Source organism: Elephas maximus, chromosome 21, assembly GCF_024166365.1.
Source record: "Elephas maximus indicus isolate mEleMax1 chromosome 21, mEleMax1 primary haplotype, whole genome shotgun sequence".
Lineage (NCBI taxonomy): Eukaryota > Metazoa > Chordata > Mammalia > Proboscidea > Elephantidae > Elephas > Elephas maximus.
The window spans coordinates 65,878,831-65,902,933 of NC_064839.1; the positions used below are offsets into that span (position 1 = coordinate 65,878,831).

Genomic DNA, 24,103 nt, shown 5'->3' on the forward strand with positions numbered 1-24,103 from the left:
GAGACTGCACTGCACGTGATAACTTGTTCTCCATAAGGATGCAACTTCTTGTGTGTGTTCCTTACATCCTGGACAATAACATGAAGGAGAAAACTGACCCGAGCTCCAAAAGCATTTGGAAGTCCCCTCCTCCAGATGCTATCTACCTGCAGCTATGAACCAGCCCAGATTCCTGCAGGGTTCCTTTCTGTGTAGGCAGGATGGGCTGGCAGGGTCGGGTGGGAGGCTGCCAGGGTGGGAGGTTCCTCGTGGCTACACCTATGGGCTTCTCCCTTCAACCCCACTCCAGGAGTAAGGCTAAGCCTCACAGCTCTCACTGTGCTACCTGGATTAACAGACGATTAACCTAGCACACATGGCCATGTCGCCGACCTAACCTTTCTCTGGAGTCCCTGCACAATACAAATAGTTAACAGGCTCAGCTGCTAACTGAAAGGTTGGGAGTTCTAGTCAGAAGTGCCCTGGAAGAAAGGCCTGGTGATCTATTTCCAAAAATTAGTCACTGAAAACCCTACGGAGCACATTTCTACTCTGACACACATGGGTTCGGCAGGAGCTGGACTCGACGGCAACTGGTTTTGGTTAACCTTTCCTCTTCAGACCAAGGACCGCTGGCTGTGTGCATCTTTGCTGTTCCACTGAGAGGCTGACGGAGGCACACCACTGCCCCACTTTGGGTCCTGAAATCTTCATTTTACTTGATAATTCACTACAGAGAAGCCCTAGGCCTACACGAGCAATTTGGGGATTAATTTTTATCATTAACAATATTTCACCATAACAAAATGCAGTTGATGCTCAAATATTTGTTGACTGGGCTTAACTTGCCAAACCGTAGAGTAGATTTCAACTCATAGCAACCCTATAGAACAGAGTCGAACTGCCCCCATGGGCTTCCAAGGCTGTCAATCTTTACAGAAGCATTCTGCCACATCTTTCTCCCACAGAGTGGCTGGTGGGTTCAAACAGTTGACCTTTTGGTTAGCAGCTGAGAGCTTAACCACTACACCACCAGGACTCAGCAGCATTCATTTTTTTTTTTTCTCCTTCCTTTGCTATGCTTAGCTTCCCTTCCCTTCCTCCCTCCCTCCCTCCCTCTGATTAGTAACACTTTGTGCTCAGGGAATATCTCAAAGATAATTAAAACACCAAAACTCTTCAATGGTTGCAACGTACATTGTCCGGCAGTTCTAACCTGACTCAGTGTAGAAGCTGAAGCCGGCCTTACCACACATGGCCTCTGAGATTTGGCCCCTGGCTGCCTCGCAGACTTCATTGTTTCCAACCTCTCTACCTCTCCCTCACTCCCCACCAGCCACAGTGGAATTACTGGCAATACTCCTGGGAAACACCAGGCACACGGAACCCTTGCGTTTACTATACCCTCTGTCTGGAATGAGTCCCCAGATACCTGCAAGGCTCACTCCCAAACTTCCTGGCTAAGGCCTCTGTTCAAATATCAACTTTTCAGCAAGACCTTCCTTGATCTGGTGGTCACCACCCCCCGCCATTCTTCATTCCCCCCCTTACCCTGCCTTTTCCTTCATAGCATTGACTACTATATATTTATGTATTGTGTCTGTCCCTACTAAATGTGAGTGCCTGAGGGCTTGGCTTCTGTTGTTGCCATTGTTCACTGTTATATCCCCAGTATCTAGAAAAATGTTTTGCTCACAATAAGCACTCCGATATCTACCAAGTGAATTTATATTACTTTTGTTGTTCCTGTTAGCTGCCATGGCAAACCGAGGCACAATGACAGACATCTGCGATCCACAGGGCTTTCATTGGCTTAATTTCAGAAGTAGATCCTCAGGCCTTTCTTCCTAGTCTATCTTCGTCTGGAAGCTCCACTGAAACCTGTTCAGCATCACGGCAACATGGCACCACTGACAGAAGGGTGGTGGTCTTGCATGAGGTGCACTGGCAGGGAATTTAACCCCAATCTCCTGTATGGAAGGCGAGAATTCTACCAGTGAAGCACCACTACCCTCTACGGTATTTTTATACCTTTAAATTAGACATAGAAACCCTGGTGGTATAGTGGTTAGGTGCTACAGCTGCTAACAAAAGGTTGGCAGTTCGAATCCACCAGGCGCTCCTTGGAAACTCTACGGGGCAGTTCTACTCTGTCCTATAGGGTCGCTATGAGTCAGAATCCACTCGAGGGCAACAGGTTTTCTTGAGAGCAGGGACTCAATGTAACCTGGAAGAGGAAGCAAAAGCTGCAGAAATCTGATCTGTTGGAAAACTCTGGGCTGTTGCCTGAAGCAAGTAATGTTTATCATGCCTGAAATATACATTCTTATTATTGTTGGGGAAACCCTGGTGGCATAGTGGTTAAGAGATATGGTTGCTAACCAAAAGGGTAGCAGTTTGAATCTACCAGGTGCTCCTTAGAAACTCTATGGGGCAGTTCTACTCTGTCCTACAGGGTCTCTGTGAGTCGGAATCGACTCAATGGCAATGGGTTTTTTTTTTTTTTTATTATTATTACTGTTGAAATGAAAAGCAATCACCCACTTAATTTATAATTCAAAATGAGGAACAATCCCTCGCTCCCTGTCTGTCTGGTTGTTTGATTAAGGCCATTCATATTCACAGCACAGGAACTGATCACCCGCGGTTTCTTCTTTCACAGGAATAAAATTTCATCTACTTAAAAAAATGTGCTTGATAACTGGAGAGGGTATTTAAATAAGCTTTTTCCTCCTTTACCCACACCATTATCATAAAGTGGAGCTGCCTAAGGAACACTTCTGAATCCCACATGGGTCATGCTTTTATAGCCTCTTTCACTGAAAACTAGATTTTACTGAAAAAACAGATCAGTAGAGATCCTGCAATTCCAACTGTACTTGATTTAATTCTTAATAAGATAGTGGCAATAACCTTCCTTATATTCACCAGCGTTTACCATTTACAAAACTCCCTCCAGGCATGATCACATCCGAGCCTCACCACCACCCTCTGACACGGAGGGTCTGCGTGGTTCTGTGCACATTACGGTGAAGGACTGGGAGGCCAAGCCACCAGCCCGTGAGTGCAAGGGACCCTGGCGGACCCCATGTCTTCTGACTTGTGGCCCAGGGCTCAGGTAACCTTTATATAGTTATCGATGCGTGAAATGACACAGCCTGGGCAAACTTTCTAAATGCCATCGATATCTAAACTGTCATAAACGTCCAGGTAACTGTTATTTAAAAATTTTGTACATAAAAGCAATGCTTTTCAAAATGTGGTTGGATCTGAGTAACTTTCTGATTTTAATGCACGTCCTTACGTCAGTCTTGCACCAAAGTTAGATGTTCTCCATTGTGACAATATGAAAGATGATATTAATGAAAACATGAGAGGAAAGCTGAAATATGGATTCAATGGTTTTTTCACAGGAAAGAGCTTTGCTTTTCTCTCTTCTTTGATGGGAAAGGGTACTGCTATGCTGTGTGTGTGCGCTTCCCAGGTGTTCACAATGATTTCTCACCTGGGCAGTCAGATTTGTCTAAGTGATAAAAACCATTAGGAGCCAGCCACATCAGTTAAACTGAATTCAAAGTATTTATGAGGCCACTGTTACCTGTTCAATACAATTGCTGTGGGGGTTAACCAAGTTTAAGACTAAACCTTTACCCTAAACGTACTTTAGAATCTTGGTGATACCAGCATCCAAGACAAGGTATATAATTAGGTACTAAACTAGGTAAATGCCACTGAAATTCAGAGAAGGGCAAGCTGGAAAGGTCACAGAATGTTCCCTGGGGTTGGCCAAGTCCTGAAAGATGAGTAAAGAGGACTGGAAAGCTTTCCCAGCAGAAGTGATAGCTTAGCTTAGAAAAGCAAGGGTGGAAATAAACTCGGCATGCCAATTAAAAATACAAATCTACGTGGGAATGCTTTAGTGAGGCTCCTTCCGTGGATCTGCTGTGCATGTCCATGTCAAGAACTCTGGGACCCTGGGCCTCTTAGCAGAAATGATGAAGAGGACTTCTGGGGAAGATGGTCCATTATTTAGAGAAAAAAACTAACACCCAAGTGAAAGAAGGGAAGACGGCCATAACCTGGAGGTAGGGATGAGATGCCCTAAGAAGGCAAGAAGGGATCAAGGGCCCATTGCAGGACCTGGGTTCATACATACAGGAAGAAATGCTCAGCCCTCAACAAGACAAAGGATTGGTGATCCTCTAATGTTTCCTGGAAATGAATTTCAAGTTCCTCAAAAGCGTTTTAAAATTGAGAAAAGCAGGTTGCCTTTGGGAAGTCTAACTTGAACTGGGCTCGATCAGAGATCAAGCAATCTAGGGTTGTCCAAATCTTCAAGAAAAAACGAAAAAGCCTTCCTTCCACCTTGGGACTGCCAACAAGAACAACAGGAGGACAGGGTGGGGAAGGGACAAAAGCAGGCAGTAGGGCGATATAGCCCAGTGCTCGGCTTCAGACGGTAAACAGACATTTACAGAATGAGATCACCAATAGCCGTTGAGAAGCTGGAAAACTCAATGGTTGCTAGAAGTTCAAGCTACTGGCAGCTGTTGGCTATCCTGGCACATAAATACCCACAAGGAAGTCCTGGGTGAAGGTGGGTGGAGCCAAACACTAATGCAACCTTCACTCAAATTCTATCCCCTGCCCAGGACCAGGGAGAACGAGTTTTACATTTGTAAGAAAACACAGTCATTATATATCAATCTACTTCCTTATAGGGGAGCCTGGCCTCTGGGGAAGAGAAGAATTGGCTGGCCTCCTTGGCATGGTCCCCACTGCCACAGATATTACAGAGCCCTCACTAGTTTCAAGAGGCTACAGGAAGGCAGAGACATGAGTACAGACATGTCCCATCTTGTCTAGGAGATATACTGCTTAAATGAACAGATGAAAATAATTCAAATTAGCCCCAGCCTGTGGCCTCCAGCCCCGTCTGAAGTGGGTGGGCCCCTCAATGGATAATTTCAGAGCACTTTACTCTAACCCATTTACTTCCTCAAGGAGCAAACCTTGCCCTTCTCCTTCTCCTGCCATTACCATACCCGTTGCCCTCGAGTCCTGCCATTAGCCATCTCAAATCCTCAGTGGAAGGAAAGGCCTGGAATTATATTTAAATATCTGCTGAGCAAGCCTCCTCTTTCCCACTGATTACAAAAAGTCAACTGCAGTCCAATTTTGGAATCACTTACCTTCTGAATCCAGGGTTAGGAAAGACTCCCCAGACACCAATTTTCTTGCCATCTCATTGGAAGCCCAACTGCTTCTACTGAGAGGCTGGAGAACCATCAGGGAATGAGTTCCTTCTTTCTTCTCTGCCTTTCTTATAATGCCTGAGCCCTGCGATGATAAAGTTTCGATTTACTCTCTGTGTGTTTGGGCCTTACTGCTCCTCCCCTGCTTGAAGTCCCTTCTGGTGCTGCAAAGTCCTGCCCTCAGCAGGAGAGCACCTGAGAACAGCTCTAAACCTGCAATGCCACAAGGTGGCTTGCATTCAGAATTTCTGCAGCACCTGACACAGGTAATTCAATTATGTAAGAATTGCCTAAAACGCCCCCCTTTCCTTCCCTGCCCAGATTTAGTTAATTCACCGAGCCCTAGCAACAACCAAAAAGACCAAAGCTATTGCCATCGAGTCGATTCTGACTCATGGTGACCCCATGTGCTACAGAGCAGAACATTCCAAGGAGTTTTCTTGGCTGTACACTTTATGGAAACAGATCGCCAGGCCCTTCCTCAGTGGCACCGCTGGGTAGGTTGGAACCATCAACCTCTAGGGTTTGTGCCACCCAGGGACCTGTCCTAGTGATGATGTTGTGGTTAGAGTCGATTTCAACTCACGGAGACCCCATGTGTGCGGGATAGAACTCTTCCACGGGGTTTTCAAGGTTTTGACCTTTTGGAAGCAGACTGCCAGGCCTGTCTTCCGAAGCACCTAAGTAGGTTCCAACCACCAAACTTTCAGCTCGTAGTCCAGTGCTTAACTGTTCATGCCACCCAGAACTCAGTACTAAATGTCCCGCTACCAAGTTCCTGGTTCATGTGCTCACATCATCTCTAACTGGCACCACTCTAGGATGCTGCCTTCTGGTTGATCTGCCTCTAGCCTTGCTTGCCTCCCATCCACACACTATGCGGTTGCTAAAGTCAGCTGACTCTAAAAGACCTGACCTAAAACATACTCCATGTCTTCTTTTTGCCAATGGTATAAAACAAAGTTCCTCAGCAGGACTTACATCTCCTAATTTCTGGCCCCCCCCCCCCCCCCAGATATCATATATCTTTTCCTAAAACTCCTTGTTGTTCTCCACAGCACCTCTGTGCCTCTGGCTCTGCTCCCTTTCTTATCTTACGTATCTGGCAAACCACTACTTAGCTTTCATATCTAGGTTTGAAAGTTGTCTCCACCAAGAAGCCCTCCTGGACTTCCCCAGGTAGCCCCAGACACCCCTTTTCTCACTTATCTTTACCCAACCTAAAACTAAACCATTCCTGTCAAGTCGGTTCCGACTCATAGCAACCCTATAGGACAGAGCAGAACTGCCTCATAGGGTTTCCAAGTGTCATGGATTGAATTGTGTCCTCCGAAAATATGTCTATCAATTTGGATAGGCCATGACTCCCAGTATTCAGTGATTGTCCACCATTTTATCATCTGATGTGATTTTCCTATACATTATAAATTCTGTCACTGTGATGTTAATGAGATAGACTAGTGGCAGTTGTGTTGATCAGATCTACAAGAGTAGATCGTATCTTAAGCCAAACTCTTTTGAGATATAAAGGAGAGAAGTGAGCAGAGAGACAGGGGGAACTCACACCACTAAGAAAGCAGCACCGGGAGCAGGTTGTCCTTTGCACCTGGGGTTCCTGCATGGAGAAGCTCCTAGATCAAGGGAAGATTGATGACAAAGACCTTCCTCCAGACCTGACAGAGAAAGCCTTCCGCCGGAGCTGACACCCTGAATTTTTACTTCTAGCCTACTAGCCTGTGGGAGAATAAATTTCTCTTTGTTAAAGCCATCCACTTGTGGTACTTCTGTTAAAGCAGCACTAAATAGCCAAAACAGAACTTGGTACCAGGAGAGCGGGGTGCTGCTCTAACAGATACCGAAAACGTGGAAGCGGTTTTGAAACTGAATAGATAGAGGACTCAAAAGGAAATACAGAGAGCTGCTACACTGGAGACAGAAGGTGCAGATGGTGAGAATCAGCAGCAGAGAACCAACAGTAGAAGAGAACTGGAAGCAGCAGAACCAGGAGACCAGCGCCAGAGAGTGCTGGAGCCAGCCAGCCCACAGAGTGAGAGAGTTCATTGCCTGTGCGCAGGAGGCTTCCTGGCAGAGTCGGGTGTCTCCGGGCACTTATCGGAGGAGCTAGGCTTGCTGACCCATGGAGCAAGAGAGCTGAGTGCCTTCCAGCAGAAGTTTACTAGTAAAGTGAGGTGCCTCCAGGCACTTAGCGGTAGAGCTACAAAGCTCTGGAACACTTGCCCCAGCAGGGCAGATTTGGGCAGTGAGGACCTAGAGGCCAAAGAACCAAGAAGCAGAAGGTGAAGAAACAAGGAACACAGGAGGCATGGCCACAACCTCTGGGGTCTCAAAGGGTGGAGCCATGGCCTCTGGTGTTTCTAAGGGTGTAGTCACCACTCAGATAGACTAAGACAATGGTGCACCTAAAGTCAAAGAACCAGAGCTGCCGTTCCAGTGGGCTAGAAGGCAGAGCTGAAGCCCAGGGCCAAGGTGGACTCCATAAACAATCCAGAGAGTGTGGCCAATATCTAGAGTCTGGAGGGCAGGGCCGGCCATTATATAATGGTCTCAGAGAACAGATGATTGTTTTCAAGGCCTTGACGGCTAATGTAATGTGTTCTGCTGACTTACTTTGTGCCTGTTATCCCTTCTTTCCCTCCAATTTCTCCCATTTGTAATGGAAATGTCTAGCTTGTGTCTGTTCTACCATTGTACTTTGGAAGTAGATAACTTGTATTCTAGATTTCACAGACGAGGAAGAATTTTTAGATTTTGGGCTTGGAGTTGATTTAAGACTTCTGCTATGATATGATGGGGTGAATATATTTTACTTGCGGCAAAGACATGAATTTTGGGGGGCCAAAGAGTGGAATGTCATGCATTGAATTGCATCCCCCAAAAATATGTGTACCAATTTGGCTAGGCCATGATTCCCAGTACTATGTGATTGTCCACCATTTTGTCATCTGATGTGACTTTCCTATGTGATGTAAATCTAATCACTATGATTGATGTTAATGAGATGGATTAGTGTCAGTTATGCTGATGAGATCTACAAGATTAGATTGTGTCTTAAGCCCATCTCTTTTGAGATATGAGAGAGAGAAGTGAGCAGAGAGACATGGGGATCTCATACCACCAAGAAAGCAGCAGCAGGACCAGAGTGCATCCTTTGGACCCAGGGTTCCTGTGTGGAGAAGCTCCTGGACCAGGGGAAGATTGATGACAAGGACCTTCCTCCAGAGCTGACAGAGAAAGCCTTCCTCTGGAGTTGATGCCCTGAATTTGGACTTCTAGCCTACTAGACTATGAGAAAATAAATTACTCCTTGTTAAAGCCATCCACTTGTGATATTTCTGTTAAAGCAGCACTAGATAACCAAGACACCAAGACTGTAATCTTTACAGAAGCAGACTGCCACATCTTTCTCCCAAGGAGCAGGTGGTAGGTTTAAACCACTGACCTTTTGGTTAGCAGCCAAGTGCTTAACCACTGCACCACCAGGGCTCCTTTATCTTTACCCACAGCACATATTTTCATTGTAATTGTCTGCACATCTGGCCCTCCATTCGACTGTAAGCTCTCAGGTTCTCAATATTTGCTGACTGAACTGATGAATTAAATGAGTGGATGGAATATGGACCTGAAGGAGGTTGGTCTAAAGATACAGATTTGGAGACACTGGTGTGTGCGTCACTGACACAGTCAAGAAGAAAAATATGTCCCCAGGGAGAGCACAGTGGGCCGCAACTTGAGAACACCAAGACTAGAATTGAGGGAAAAGAGACGACAGACTCTTAAAGAAACTAAGAAAGAGGAGTCCAAAGAGCACAAGGAGAACTAAAGGTACAGAATCCCAGAGGCCAAGGCAGAAAAGGTTCAAGAAAGAGGGAATGGTTGACACTGAGCTAGTCCTTTACAGTGGAAAAATAATTATTGCATTGTATATAAGGAAGTTTCAACAAAAATCTTATGAAGTTATGTAAGGGAAGCAATACTACGTGGATATAAGATCCAGTTTTGTCTAACTTATTAAGATAAATCTTAAGACTTACTGCTCTTGTTTCCAGAATTTCAAATATCAGATTTTGCTAGTCCAGGGCTTCCTCTGCCAGGCTGTCTGAAAAGTTGGTTTTTCTCTTACTCATTTTTTCTTACATATAGTTCAGTTTCAAGACAGAGCCACTGTTTTAACACCAAGGTGGAAGATTTCTTCAGTCTGCATTTTCCAGACACACGGAGATGTCAACTTAACCGGACTTAAGCTCTTACAAGACAGGTATCGGGGCCTTGCACATAAAACAAACTACATGGAAACGTCTGGAAATAACAACTGTATTACTTATAGTTGAACAAGGAAGTTAGGCCATCTAGCATTATGGCAGTTCCCATCTCACCAAATACGGAGCCCTTACCAGAGAGTGCTAACTGATTGTGGCACTTTCTCGGCTGAGCCAGTAGAAGTCCCCAGGCACTGCAAGCGGCCACTGCCAAGCGGTCAGAGTTGGCCCAGGTGAGACCTCATCATTCCCAATGGACATTTCAGCTGTCCCAGCTCCCTGCTCATGTCTGCATGGTATGCAGACGGCGTGCAAGCAGACAACAAGCAAGCAGAATCAAAGTAGTCAAACGGGGACTCTGCCCTTCTGTTTTACTTTCTTGGTCCTTCTACTGCCTGGTGTTACTTCTAATTGTGAATAAAAGTTTTCTTAAGATGTTAATTTCACACACACATACAAATGCTGTCATGTCAGATCAAGACAGAGAACTGAATTATAACATGTAACAATAGAGATTCCAGACCTCTGTTGTACATAGGGTCGCTATGAGTCAGAATCGACTCAACAGCATCTCACAACAATTAACTTGCTGACCACCTCTGACTAGACACCCTTTGTCAAACTGCTCTAGGAAACTTGGGGTTTAGCTATACTTTGCATTTTAGAGGAAAGCCTGGTGGCATAGTGGTTAAGTAGTACGGCTGCTAACCAAAAGGTTGGCAGTTCGAATCCGCCAGGCGCTCCTTGGAAACTCTACGGGGCAGCTCTACTCTGTCCTACAGAGAGAGTCGCTATAAGTTGGAATCGACTTGACGGCAGTGGGTTTGGTTTTTTGCTTTTTAGAAAGATAAATCTGGCAGCAATCTATTCAGGTCATGTTCCCATTTGATAATCCTTATCTGTTTTCTCATTGTCTACCTACAACAGACTAAAGTCCAAGCTCTCTGGCATAATATCTTTTGCTGTTGCTGTGTGTTGTCAAGTCGATTCCGACTCCTAGTGACCCTATTAGACACAGTAGGACTGTCCCATAGTGTTTCCTAGGCTGCAGTCTTTATGGGAGCAGATCGCCGGGCCTTTTTCCCATGGAGCAGCTGGTAGATTTGAACTGCCAACCTTTTGGTTAGCAGAGTGCTTAACCACTGCACCACCAGGGCTCCCTGGCATGACTGGTATAACATCCAGTTCATCACAGTGAAAGGACCCCTTCATCCTTCTTCTCCTTCCCCTGCCAACTACTCCCTCAACACCAAATTCTATGTTTATATATGGTTGTATTAACTTTGTATTGCCACTGCCACAAGTTACCATAAACTGAGTGGCTTGAAACAACACAAATTTACAGTTCTGTAAAAGTCAACACATTCTATTGAGCTGAAAAAGTGCTGGCAGGCTGAGTTTCTTCTGGAGGCCCTAGAGGAGAAGCTGGTTCCCTGCCTTTTCCAGCCTCTAGAGGCTGCCAGGAAACCCTGGTGGCGTGGTGGTTAAGTGCCACGGCTGCTAACCAAAGGGTCAGCAGTTCAAATCCGCCAGGCGCTCCTTGGAAACTCTATGGGACAGTTCTGCTCTGTCCTATAGGGTCGCTATGAGTTGGAATCGACTCGACCGCACTGGGTTTGGTTTGGTTTTGGTTAGCGGCTGCCAGCATTCTTTGGCTTGTGGCCCCCTCCCATCTTCAAGGTCAGCAATGGCCAGCCACACCATTCTCACATCACATCACTCTGACACTGACCTTTTTAAAAGGGTCGTTGTGGTTACACTGCGCCCACCTACATGATCCCAGACAATCTCCCCACCACAAAATCCTCAACTTGATCACATCTACAAAGTCCCTTTTGCCACGTAAGGTAACATATTCGGTTTCCAGGGACTAAGAAGTGGACATCTTTGGGGGTGTCACTATTCTGCCTACCACGATGATGCTGCTCCTTCGAGCTGGGGCATCCACTTCACTGCCGAGACGAGTCCTACCCATTCCTCAGGCACATGTTAAAATCCCACAGAAATGGTACCTCTTCCATGAGGCTGCCCACTGCCTCCTCCTCCAGCCTCAGGGGCTCCTTCCTGTCTGTCTCCTCAGCCCAGTGTACATAGGACTCCCCCTCCCGCAGCACTACCTGGTACTCCAATTTTTTGTCCTGAAGCACATCTCTCTGACTAGGTCGTGAGTCACTCTGTCTTATTCATTTTTGCAGCCCCAGAGGCCTAACCATTAAAGTTCGTGGGAAAAAAAAAGAATGTGATATTTTAATAAGTACAGGCCTCAAGTGGAGGCTGAGGCAAGACCAATAAATTCACAGGACTTCTACTTTGAGTATAACTTAAAGAAACTTTCTGGCAGCTCTTAAGTGGTTAGTATCACATAATCAATCAAACATCTTAATCCTCTGGCAATTATAGAAACAAAAACCAAACCAAACCTGTTGCCGTCGGGTCGATTCCGACTTACTGCCACCCTACAGGACAGAGTAGAACTGCCCCAGAGTTTCCAAGGAGCGCCTGGCGGATTCAAACTGCATACCTTTTGGTTAGCAGCAGTAGCTACGGAGGCATTATATACCAAACCAAAAAAAAACCAAAGCCAGTGCTGTGGAGTCGATTCCGACCTCTAGGGACCCTATAGGACAGAGTAGAACTGCCCCATAGAGTTCCCAAGGAGCACCTGGCGGACTTGAACTGCCGACCCTTTGGTTAGCAGCCACAGCACTTAACCACTATGCCACCAGGGATTCTGCATTATATACAGCAACCTTAAAACCAGCCGTTTGCATCTATTTCTAACTTTAACGTCATTCACCACGGATCACAAAACGTTGACAAAGTTTCATCACCCTTCTGAGCCGGGCTAGGAAAGGGCATACCGCCTGGCCCATGCACTTGGTCAGGCTGGGGAAGTGACATTATGTGTATGATTTATGAATTCCAAAAAAGTGACACGGGCCTCACAAATCTGACTCAGCTGTGTTGGAAGTTAAAAGCAACTCTGCCACAATATTGATTTGGTATTATTCCAGTATCTGAGTCCCTGCACTCAGATCAATAAATAATTAAACAGTCCAAATTAAGCAGTGTTTAAATAGGCTCAAATACACGGCCAGCCAAGAAAGGAGCTGAATAAATCGAGATCACGTGAATGGGGGAAGATATACTTTTAAAGGTAAGAACTTGCTATGAATTTCTCATGTCACTTACAACACCATACAGTATATAAATCTAAAGACAAGAAAATAAAACTAAAAAATATGTGTCTAGCCACTCAACTACAAAAACCCAACAGAAAGTTCAAAGGAGATTACTGCCTGTTTCCCAATTTGAATATTAAGTGTACTTTGCTATTCTTTTTTCTTCATTAGCAACTTAAATCCTGTTGGTTTTGTTAGTTTTAGGTTAAGTTAGAAGAATGCCAAAAAAAGAAAAAAGCAAACCAAATTCCAAAGAGTGCCCAGCAGAGTCAAACTGCCGACCTTTTGGTTAGCAGCTGTGGCACTTAACCATTATGCCGCCAGGGTTTCCTAGAAGAATGTGGACTTCTTGAAATCAAGAGCGGTGTTTAAATATGGCTTTTGTTAAACTCCACTGTCTTTTCCTAACACTCAGAAAACAGTTTTTTTTTAATCCAGAGGGGGGCCTGTTGGTCTACGTTAAACTTCACATTACAAAAGGGAAACAGGCCTAGCTGCTTCCTCTAAGTCAAGAACTCAAAGCTGAGAAGAGGCTTGATGGAATTCCACTTGGGACTGCAGTCTTCACAAGAGACAGAAGTTGTACATACGTACAGCACCTCACAGCAGATCTTAAACTCGATGCATTTAACACCATCCGCTTCCGTGTAGAAGAACCCATTGCCATTGAGTTGATTCCAACTCATAGCAACCCTACAGGACAGAGTAGAACTGCCCCACAGGGTTTCCAAGGAGCACCTGGTGGATTTACACTGCCAACATTTTGTTTAGCAGCCAAGCTCTTAACCACTGCACCACCAGGACTCCCTCCCCTACAGAAGAGGGGAGGACAATTTCCCAACATTTGTGTTGGATTTTACAAAGTTCAATTTTTTTTCTGTGAACATATTTGAAAATACATTTAGAAACAATGAAGATTACCAACCAACCTATCTGGCTAAAATGAAGGTTATAAGGTCTAATTTGTAGAAATAGTGACCATGTTGTTCGTGTTGTCTGGACATTTCAAGCCTTTTCTATTATTAGATCTTAGTTATATATGACCACAGGATAGAAGCCACTTGGGGAAATCACCCATGTATCTGGAACTGGAGCTAGAGCTAACAAGCAAGAACAAACATTAAAAGCTATTCACAATCCAATGAAAAGTCAATGCATTTATTAAGCTCTATTAAGAATGCAAACAAGAAGTTTTGTAATAAGCTTAATAAATAAAACAATTGAACCCACTAAGTGGTACTTACGGAAACAGACGTTTAAGAATTTAGCTTCAGTAAGACACAGAACCAGTTCCCACTAGAACACAGATTGTTTTTCTTGCCCCTATTAGATCCAATAATTCTAACAGTGGTAGCAGTGCTAAATGTTTTAGGTAGAATCCATAGTAGAAACCCCAGTGGGACCTACAAACTGAATTTTCTGTGTAAGTAAAATGCCAGTAGAACTACATTGTTCTAACTTAAATTCTCTTCTGAAAATCAATCTTCTTCCATCTTGCATTTCATCCTGAACAATTTTACTATGTTCAACATAGTAGCAACTGAGAAAAAAATGTGTTTCATCTAGAAACAAAGTGAGAAAACTTTACAAAAAACATTAAGCTTCTGCAGTGCTATATTTCCAAGCTTTTAATATAAACTAAGATAACACAAAATAAAGACTGCTTAAACCCTATGGGGCAGTTCTACTCCGTCCTATACAATCGCTATGAGTCGGAATCGACTCGATGGCAAGGGTTTTTTTTTTTTGGTACAGAAGCCAAACGTTTCTGTTCAAGTACCCTTAAAAAACAGTACCAATTCAACCTTAAATAGGTTAATTTCTACAGTGGGAGCAGATAATGATCTTGAAAACATTTCTTCTTTTTTGCCACCTTGTTTTTTAAATCTTGCAACTTGCATGCAAGCTCAAGTTTTTTTTTTTTTTTTGGAGGGGGCAGGTTAATGGTGGAGATTAAAATAAATCGGCTCTGCAATTACTTTGTCTTTTAAGCCCATGAAGCATGTTTTCCCGTTCCAAGCCAGGAAGCAATTTGATGTCAACTTGCTATAGAGTCAAATGCGACAAACTCTGAGAGCTGGAGTTGGAGGCGGCGGCGCGCGGCACCACAGCTTTCAGCGCTCCTGCGGCATCGGGACGTGGTGCCCTCCTGGCTCCCGACGCTACACCCGCACCCACGGCCTTCGGCCCCCACATCAGCACATCCTCCCCGCGACACTTCCCCTTGCCCAAGGGAAACTGAGGCACGAGGATGCTAGCGATCGGAGGTTAGCGAAGGCCCCCGCCGCTGCTCGAGGGGGTGGGGGTGGGGGAACGTCGGGCGCGCCGGAGACCTGGAGGATCCCCCGCAGCGCGCGGGGGACAACAGGCTTTCCGCCTTCCAGAGGTTACGGCACGAGCCCGGGACGCAGCCATTCCCAAACCACCGGCCCGGGTCCCGCCCCGCGCGGATCGCCCAGCATCCAGCGACCCCCCAGGAACCGCTGCAGGGACCTCGGGCGCCTCCCAGCGCGCAGCCCCCTCTGCCAGCCCAACGCCCCGAAGTTCCGCGGCCAGAGCTCTCCGCCCCTGCCCAGGCACCGCCGGCGGCAGAGACTCGGCCGCCGGCTCGGTGCGGGGCTCCCACCGCCCGCGACCCGCCGCCCTGGCTCATGGGGCGCCCCAGCTAACCTGACGCCGCCGCGCCACTCAGGTGGCTGCCGTGCGCCCCTCGCCATGGCCAGCTGCGAGCTACCGCACCGCCGCGCTCGGGGCCCGACAGCAGCTACTGCGGGTGCTCGCAGCGATGCGGGCTGCGCCACGGGCGGCCGGGAGCGCGGAGCTTCCCACCTACCGGGGCTGGAGCCGGCCGCTGCCGAGCATGCCCAGTGCGACCGCCGGGCGGCGCGGAGGCGCGGGGCCCGGGCCGGAGTTACCACCGGGTTTTCGTGGCAGCCGAGGGCGGGGCGGGGCGGGCGGCCAGGGCGAGCCAGTAGGAGCGCCAGGATCGTCCGCAGGGGCGGGGCGGGGCCGGTGCGGGGGGTCTCCGTCCGTCACGCCGCCGGGGCCGCGAGCAGCCCAGGTATTCCCGGCGGGGTGGGCGGGGCGCTCGGCGCAGACGTCCTGCCGGGGCGGCGCGGCTGCAGAGGGTCGGTAGGCAGGGTGCTCGCGGGGCTGCTGCCGCAACTTTTCTGAGCGTCGCCTTCGAGGGCACCCGGGAGAAGACTTCTAAGGGTCCCACCCTGGGACGGGAAACAAAGTTCTCGCCAACCTTCCGACCCCAAACCTACCCGGTCTCCCAGGCAGCTTGTCAAGCCGCCTTGCAATTAAAAGCTTCTCAGGCCGTTCCCGGGACGCCGGGGTTAAATCTAAACGACGTTTTAAAGTGAAGCCCACAGCTAGAGGGGATGGAAGGAAACACAGAAGTACGTTCACTGGCTGCTTCTACGTGGTGGAACCCCGGGGGGGGGGCTATTTTTAGATTATTTGTAGTTTCCAAATTCTAACGAACAATATAACCCGTTAACCCGTTGCCATCCAGTCTATCCCGACTCCTTAGCGACCCTATGGGACAGAGTAGAACTGCCCCATAGGGTTTCCAAGGAGCAGCTGGTGGATTCGAACCGCCAGCGGTTTGGTCAGCAGCCGTAGCTCTAAACCCCTACACCACCAGGGCTTCAGTGAACGATATGTTGCTCTTTTAACAAACAAAGAGGAAAAAAAAAGATTATTCTAAAACTATAAAAAGGCACCTGCAGAAGTTTGGCAGCACGTTCTGCAATGAAAAAAAAAAATATTGAAAGCGGCCTTTTTTCACACTTCGGAGAGCTGGTCAATTTCTGGGGCTGGATCGGCTCCTCCTCTCGCCCCGCCCCTGACCGCGCCCCCTGTCTTCGCCCCGCCCCTCACTCAAACCACTCCCCTGGCCACGCCCCCTGTGCCCCGCCCCGTCCCTCTCGCTCCAGCACCTCCCTCTTCCTCCTTGGTTGCTCTGAAAACTCGGAAAAGTGGATTTTTACAGACTGACGTTCCTAGTGGCTCGTGCAGCCAGACTGGGCATATTCCGCCGCCTGGTCAGGAATTGCTGTCAAGGAGAGGGGAGGCTTTAAGCAACTCCCAGTTTTTCTCCTTCTCTCCTTCTATGGCAAACTAACCGAAGTAGCGTCCACGACCTCTCGCCCCGAGCTCCGACCCGTAAAAGTGGGTCAAGACCCCACTGAGCATGCTCCGGGCAGTGCCAGGCTGCCACACGCGGCTGCTTCAGGTTGTCCAAGGTTGATGTAACTGTGCTCACCAACTCATCGCGACGTTGAAGGTCTGGAGCGGGGTGGAAGCAGGGCTCTAGAGGTGCGTGATAGCTTCCACACGTGAACAGGTTACTCATGCAGAGGGCCATTTTGCAGTAGAGGATTCTGGTTTACAAACGAATCAAAGCCGATTTATCCTAGAGACTGAAATTAGAAACCATATTTTAAAATTAGTTTTATGGCACCTGTAATAATAGGACGTTTTGTTCCAAGAAATCTCAGCCCGTCTTTTTTTCAAGAAGCCTAAGCCTTCTGTCTTTCAAGTATTCAATAAACATTCTCTACACTTGCACTAGATCACTACGTTTTAGCCTTTTTTTTCCTCAACAGAAGATGAACTCTGTGCTCACTCTCAAATAATTCCGCAGTATTATATTCCCCCTTTTTCTAGGGCAATTCTGCATTCACTCTTAGACTCTTTTCCGGTCCCCTTCCTTTTTAAATCGTCACGTGACCTGTAAAAATGCTCTCGTGCTATCTTAGAAACACTTTGTGTGGGGGACTTGCTTTTAATCCTCTTTTACAAAGATTGCAGAAATGGAGAAGGATTGTTGTTGTTAGGTGCCATCGAGTTCGTTCGGACTCATAGGGATCTTATGTACTACAGAACGAAACACTGCCAGGTCCTGCACCATGCTCACAGTGGTGGTTATGCTTGAACCCACTGTTGCAGGCACTGTGTCAATCAGTCTCACTGAGGGTCTTCCTCTTTTCTGCTGACCCTGTACTTTACCAAGCATGACGTCCTTCTCCAGGGACTGGTAGTAAAGACAGGGAACAGAGGGCCCCCCAAATCTGCAAACAAAGTGACAAGAAATGGGCCAGAGTGCAGAAACAAAGCCATTCCCCAGAGCAATGGGGCAAGGTATCAGAAAATAGCCCGCAAACTTCTTTAAAGCTGTCTTTCAAGAGCAGCTGGAGAAAACCAGCCCCAGGAACTTGCACAGAACATCCACCTGTGACGGCTGTGTGACCTTCTACCAAGGGCAGTGAGGGGCTGCAGCAGCAGCCAGGAGACTGTGCAGGCAGGACACCCCATACCAAGTCCTGCTACGAATCCCAGAGGTCTCCGGGACAGGGGCCTTCTTGGAAAGCTGCTGCGGGCACATCGTTAACATATCCCCACCTATGCCTGTGAATAAACATGAATCTTTTCCCACTGAAGAACTTCTAAAAACCCAGGCTAGTCTTTTGTTCTGTGAGACAAAGGTTAGTGTTGCTTTAGGCCCTCCTCATCTCCGCTTGCAAGCCTCTTCAATAAAGCTTTGCTCGTGTGGAAAACTCTACATGCCTTATCTGCTCATTCTTGACCAGTGAGAGGCAAGAACCTTATTCTGGTAACAGTCTGTCTTGATAACATGTCCAAAGTACGTGAGACAAAGTCTCACAGTCCTTGCTTCTAAGGAGCATTCTGGTTGTACTTCTTCCAAGACAGATTTGTTCGTTTTTTTGGCAGTCCGTGGTATACTCAATATTCTTCGCCAAGAGAAGGATTACAGAGAAAGATTTTTATAGACTTCAGATTAATAAACTCAAGAACTGAGAGAGAGCTTTTCATTGAGCCCAGGCACATGAGCGGAATGGTTGTCTATTTTCTCTCTGAGTAAGGGGAAGATGAGCAGTTAGATCAGCTGCCCACCTGAGGCTTGGTATGTGGGAATACCCTCAGGAAGGGTTCTCTTCATTTCAACCTTTGCCCATCCCAGTTCGGCTTCAGCATAGTTGAAGACATCGTCTCTAGTGAAAGGTCACTCCTGGGAAGAAGTTTGTTTAGGTGCTTCCCCTAGAATCTAAACTTGTGCTGGCTGGGGTGCCTTCAGCCATCATTGCTGGTACCTCTTGAGCAGTGCTCTTGAACTTACCCAGGTTCCTGTAGACATCCACACTCACAAAAGTTCTAGCCTGGGAAAGAATGGTTAAACTCTCTTCAACAGCCCATATTGCCACTCATGCTGTCTAAAGCTTTTCTGCTCTTTAGTCTTCTACAATAGGAGACTTTATAGGTTCTACCTTTCTGACTATGCCTTCTCACCCTCCTTCTCTAAGTTCTCTTCCTGTGGCCTCTTCTCTTCTGCTTTCCCTGAGAGCACTTGTTCACTCTGATGATTGTCAGTACCAAGGGTGGTATTCAGCCACAGTTCCCCCATATGGCTGTGTTGTTTATTGCTGGAATACTTTCTGGTTGACCAGGCACCTGTTCTGTTTGCTCAGTATGTATGCTGTACTATTTGTCCGTAAAACAAAAAACCAAACTTGTTGCTGTTGAGTCATGGCGATCCCATGTGTTACAGAGTCAAACTGTGCTCCACTGGATTTTCTTGGCTGTAATCTTTATAGAAACAGATCACCTGTTCTGCCCTTCATGGTGCTGATGGGCAAGTTCAAACTGCCAACCTTTTGGTTAGTAGCCAAGAGCAAACTGTTTGCTCCCAGGGACCTATTTGTCCATAAAAACCAAAAACCTCTTGCTGTCCAGTGGATTTCAACCCTATAGGACAGGGTAGAACTGCCCCAGAGTTTCCAAGGAGCACCTGGTGGATTTGAACTGCCAACCTTTTGGTTAGCAGCTATAGCACTTAACTACTATGCCACCAGGATTTTCCATTTTTCCATAGTAGTTGTTAATTTTTAGAATATCATTTTTCCCCAAACCATATCTTCCTCTCCTCATCTTTCTGAATTCAGCCCCTTATATATAATCGACCCATTATCTTAACTAGTATATCCCTTAGGAAATGTGGACTCAACTAGTCCCAAACAGAACTCATGAGCAACAGCTGCTCCTCTATCTGTATTTCTTAGCTTGGTTATGGGAACCTCCATGTTGTCAGCCACCTATGTACAGTCTGGATGGTATCCTAGACTCATTCATCTGCTTTTCTCCAACATCTAGGTAGTCACTTGGCACTGTCCGTTTTGCCTTTGTATCTCTGACTATGGACCCTCCCCTTGCATTGCCACCTACACTGCGCAACATCATCTTCCCAATCAGAGAAGTGTCCCCCTTGTATTCCATATCCTAACCCACCGAAAAAAAAACCCGTTGCCGTTGAGTTGATTCTGACTCATAACGTCCCTATCAGACAGGGTAGAACTGCCCCATAGGGTTTCCAAGGAGCACCTGGTGGATTCGAACTGCCAACCTTTTGGTTAGCAGCCATAGCATTTAACCACTACGCCACCAGGGTTTCCTTCCATATCCTAATCAATCCAAACTACTTGCCATGTGAATTAACACCTCCATGCCCCCACACCTGTAAGTTCTGTCTCTAATTTCTCCTTGCTCACTTGGTAAAGTCTTAAATCTTCAAGACCCAGCTCAGGCCACATAAGTTGTGAAGTCTCCTCTGACCTCCCCAAGATGATTTCTTCTTTAATGCTGCACTCGTACCAAGTAGTTTGGGCAATAGTCTGTGGTTCATAGCATTTTCATAGTTAATTTTGGGAAGTAGATCACCAGGCCTCGCTTCCTAGTCTGTAAGCTCCACTGAATCCTGTCCACAATGAGTGACCCTGTTGGTATTTAAATACTACTGGCATAGCTTCCAGAAACTCTGGTGGCGCAGTGGTTAAGTGCTATGGGTGCTAACCAAAAGGTCAGCGGTTCGAATCTACCAGGCGCTCCTTGGAAACTCTATGGGGCAGTTCTACTCTGTCCTATAGGGTCACGATGGGTTGGAATCGACTCAATGGCAACGGGTTTGGTTTGGGTTTTGGCATAGCTTCCAGCATCACAGCAGCATGCACGCCAAACTGTCGGAAGGATGGCGGAGACTTTGGATTCTGAGACTTTGACTAGCTTACTTTGGATGCATCATCAGGAGGAACCAATCACTGGAGAAGGACATTGTGTTAGCTACAGTGGAGGGCCAGCAAAGGCAGAGGAAGCCCTCAATGAGATGGATTGGCACAACAGCTGCAACAATGGACTCAAACATACCAATGGTCATGAAGACGGCACAGGACTGGGCAATGTTTTTCTCTGTTATGCATAAGGTCACTGTTTTAGTTATTTAGTGCTTCTGTAACAGAATACCACAAGTGGGTGGCTTTAACAGACAGAAATTAATTTTGTCACAGTTTAGGAGGCTAGAAGTCCAAATTTAGGGCACTGGCTCTAGGGGAAGATTTTCTCTTGGCTCTGGGTGAAGGTCTTTGTTTCTTTTCAGCTTCTGTTTCTCGGTTCTTTGGAGACCTCATGGGGTGTGACATCTATCTTCATCCATCTGTGCTTGCTGGCTTGATTGCTTGTTTGGTCTGCTCTTTTATATCTCAAAAGAGATTGATTTAAGATACACCCTATACTAATACTGTCTCATTAATTTAATGAACAAAACCTATTCCAAAATAACACTATAACCACAGGTATATATATAAAAAAAAAAAACCTGTTGGTGTTGAGTCGATTCTGACTCCTAGCAACCCTATAGGACAGGGTAGAACTGCCCCCGTAGGGTTTCCAAGGAGCAGCTGGTAGATTCAAACTACTTATTTTGGTTGGCAGCCAAACTCTTAACTGCTGAGCTACCAGGGCCCCAACCACAGGTATAGGGGTTAGGATATACAACACGTATTTTGGGGGACCCAATTCAATCCATAAGTCACAACTAGCAACAACAACAAACCATGTACTTTGTCTCCATTTTGACACCTAGCCTTGATTTATTTACCTTCATTTCTGCTAACACTAGGCAACTTGAAAGCAAGGGTATGTCTCAACCTTCTTTGTGTCTTTGGTTCCTAGTCCTCGATAAAAGTTTACTTAATACAGGAATGATAGTCGTATGCATTCATATAATATTTAAGCCTTATTAATTTTTTAAATTCTTCATAAGAATTGTGAATAGATTGCAAATAAAAATATCAGAACACAAAGTCACATCATATACAAACCACTGTAATGGTTATGCTTCTTGGCATAATGCAAGAGCAATCTCAGATTTGACCTCCTAATACCCAAAGAATTTCACTCAGCTTCAGAAGTCAGGAAGTGTCTTGTGGGCCATTTTGCCATACTTGTTTTATCAGTCTCCAATTTTTTTTTTTAATGACATAAAGCTCAGCATTGTATTGCTAATTAGTCCACAAGTTCCCTTGCTGTCCATCACTGTGTTTCCTTCCACAGCTTAGTTATAACCTTCTAATTATACGTTTGGAGCCCTGGTGGTGCAGTGGTTAAGCGTTCAGCTGCTAATCAAAAGGCCAGGAGTTCAAATCCACCAGCTGCTCCTTGGAAACCCTAGGGGGCAGTTCTACCCTGTCCTATAGGTTCACTATGAGTCCAAATCAACTCGACGGCGATGAATTTGGTGTTTAATTATATGTTTACTCCTTAGAATAGATTTTGTGGGTGTAAATTTTGTTTATTTATTTTTGTTCAAAACACGGTACCTACCCTCCTGGCGAGCAGATTAACCATTTAGGAGTTATCATAATTTTTACAATTGTACCAGCTCATATTGTCTGCTGAGAGCATCAAGTACTAACTCTAGGGGAATGACTACCTGCTTTAGAACCACCTGGGGGATAAGAAGCCCATCCCAGATGTCCTGAATATCATGGTCCAGGAGGCAGCAATTTTAACAAGCCCTTCAGGTGATTCTAAACAATATATTTGAGAAGAGACGTTCTAAGTCATGTGGCTAAAAGGAAAAATCGTCGCTGTTGACCTAGAACTTTAAATAGCCCTAAATTGGTTTCTTTCGCAGACAGATGTATGTGGGTGGGAGGGGGTATCAGTCAATTTTTAAAAGCTTTAACCAGGTTTGTGCTTATTAAGCAGCCTCTGCTTGTTTTAGAGAATATATAGGAGTCACGTCGCTGCTTGTCTTTCCACTCATTGAACCACACAGGGATTTTACACGATTGCCGATGCCGATGTGAGCCAGGAGCCATTCTCTAGCACCTCTGTGCTAAATCCCGCCTGTTTTAGCAGAGTGAGTGGGACAGTGGAAGTGTTGACCTTATGTCTTTCCTAGAAGAGGATATGAAGAGGTAAAATCCTATATTAGGCTTTTTCCTTATTCCTGGGAGTCTGCAGAGGTCCAATTCGGGAGGGAGACAAGGCAGAAGAAAGGAAGCAAATACTTCTGTGTATGATCTTGTGACTTGCTGGCTGGAGAGAGCAAGGCCCCTTGAAAAATATGAGTCAGTATTAGAAAAATATTTCCTTCCTCATTCTGGGTTTAGACTGATGTTGGTCCTTTAGAGGTGTGTGTGCATGTGTGTGGTCTAACTGGTTACCCAGTTGGAAAAATCAGAAAATTAAATGTCCTGCCTGAATCTCATAGGAAGCAAAAGGCCCACCTTGAAGGGTCACACCCTTCCTGGATCTTCCTTGAGAGACCACACCAATGCCCTTCTCTCCTGGACTGTTTGCCAACCTGAGAGAGTAATGGCCATTAGAGCTGGACCCTCCACCCCAGCTCCCCAGGGCTTCATTGCAGACAGCGACTCAAGTTTAGGGGCAGGAATTTTTGGAGGGAGAAGGGATGAATCTGGGACATCACCTCCTGTGTGGTGGGGAGGAATTTCCTGAAAGGGGGGTGGATATTTGCATGGGAAGATCAGAAGAAGGAAACTCTTAATGAGAGAGATTTGAAACCTGGGGAACCTGACTGGGAAGGTTGGGTGAGCCCTAGAGGGGACCCCTTTCTAAAGAATTTGACTTCTCAGCTGCCTTTCCCTTGGATTCTGGAAAAGTTGTATCTGTTACATAACTTGAAGTTCTTTTCTTCTAACTTTTAATTTCCTTGGGAAGGCCATATCCATCATAGAATAAACTCTCCCCCCTCCCCAGGCAAAAAAACGAAACTCATTACCATCGAGTGGATTCTGACTCATAGAGACCGTATAGGACAGAGTAGAGCTGCCCCATAGGGTTTCCAAGGAGCTCCTGGTGGATTCAAACTGGCGACATTTTTGGTTAGCAGCCCAGCTCTTAACCACTACACCACCAGGGTTTCCCTCATAGGATAAAAAAAAAAAATAGAGGAGGTCAAAACTGGGTGACCCAAGCAATCAAACAACAACAACAAATAAACCAGTGGTTGACAAGGGAAAAAACTAGAAAAAACTGCATCCTGTTCTCCAGGATCGTGATCCTCAAAAGAACCCTCTGTCCC

The 24,103-nt window shown here is 46.3% G+C and overlaps 2 protein-coding genes across 4 annotated transcripts in view; one reads left to right on the plus strand and one right to left on the minus strand.

The window, feature by feature from the left end:
* MFAP3L (microfibril associated protein 3 like) overlaps positions 1 to 15,576 on the minus strand; it is a 333,301-nt gene extending 317,725 nt beyond the window's left edge. For 2 of the 3 annotated variants that reach the window (XR_007514726.1, XM_049864835.1), the window contains exons 1-2: positions 15,364 to 15,576; positions 5,172 to 5,319 (exon numbers count right to left, since the gene is read on the minus strand). The gene's annotated coding sequence lies outside the window, so the exon portion shown is untranslated. The remainder of the gene's footprint in view (positions 1 to 5,171; positions 5,320 to 15,363) is intronic. The other variant, XM_049864836.1, reaches the window with a different exon arrangement.
* Positions 14,752 to 15,867, plus strand: LOC126064647 (translation initiation factor IF-2-like). The gene is made up of 2 exons (XM_049863823.1): positions 14,752 to 14,960; positions 15,078 to 15,867. Exons 1-2 carry the CDS (start codon positions 14,752 to 14,754, stop codon positions 15,865 to 15,867), a joined length of 999 nt encoding a protein of 332 aa, XP_049719780.1.
* Positions 15,868 to 24,103: the final 8,236 nt, after the last annotated feature.

Coding starts and splice junctions, on each gene's coding strand:
- LOC126064647 (XM_049863823.1), top strand. CDS start 14,752: ATGCGACAAACTCTGAGAGCTGGAGTTGGAGGCGGCGGCGCGCGGCAC. Junction 14,961..15,077: donor GAGGATGCTAGCGATCGGAG/GTTAGCGAAGGC, acceptor TCCGCCTTCCAG/AGGTTACGGCACGAGCCCGG.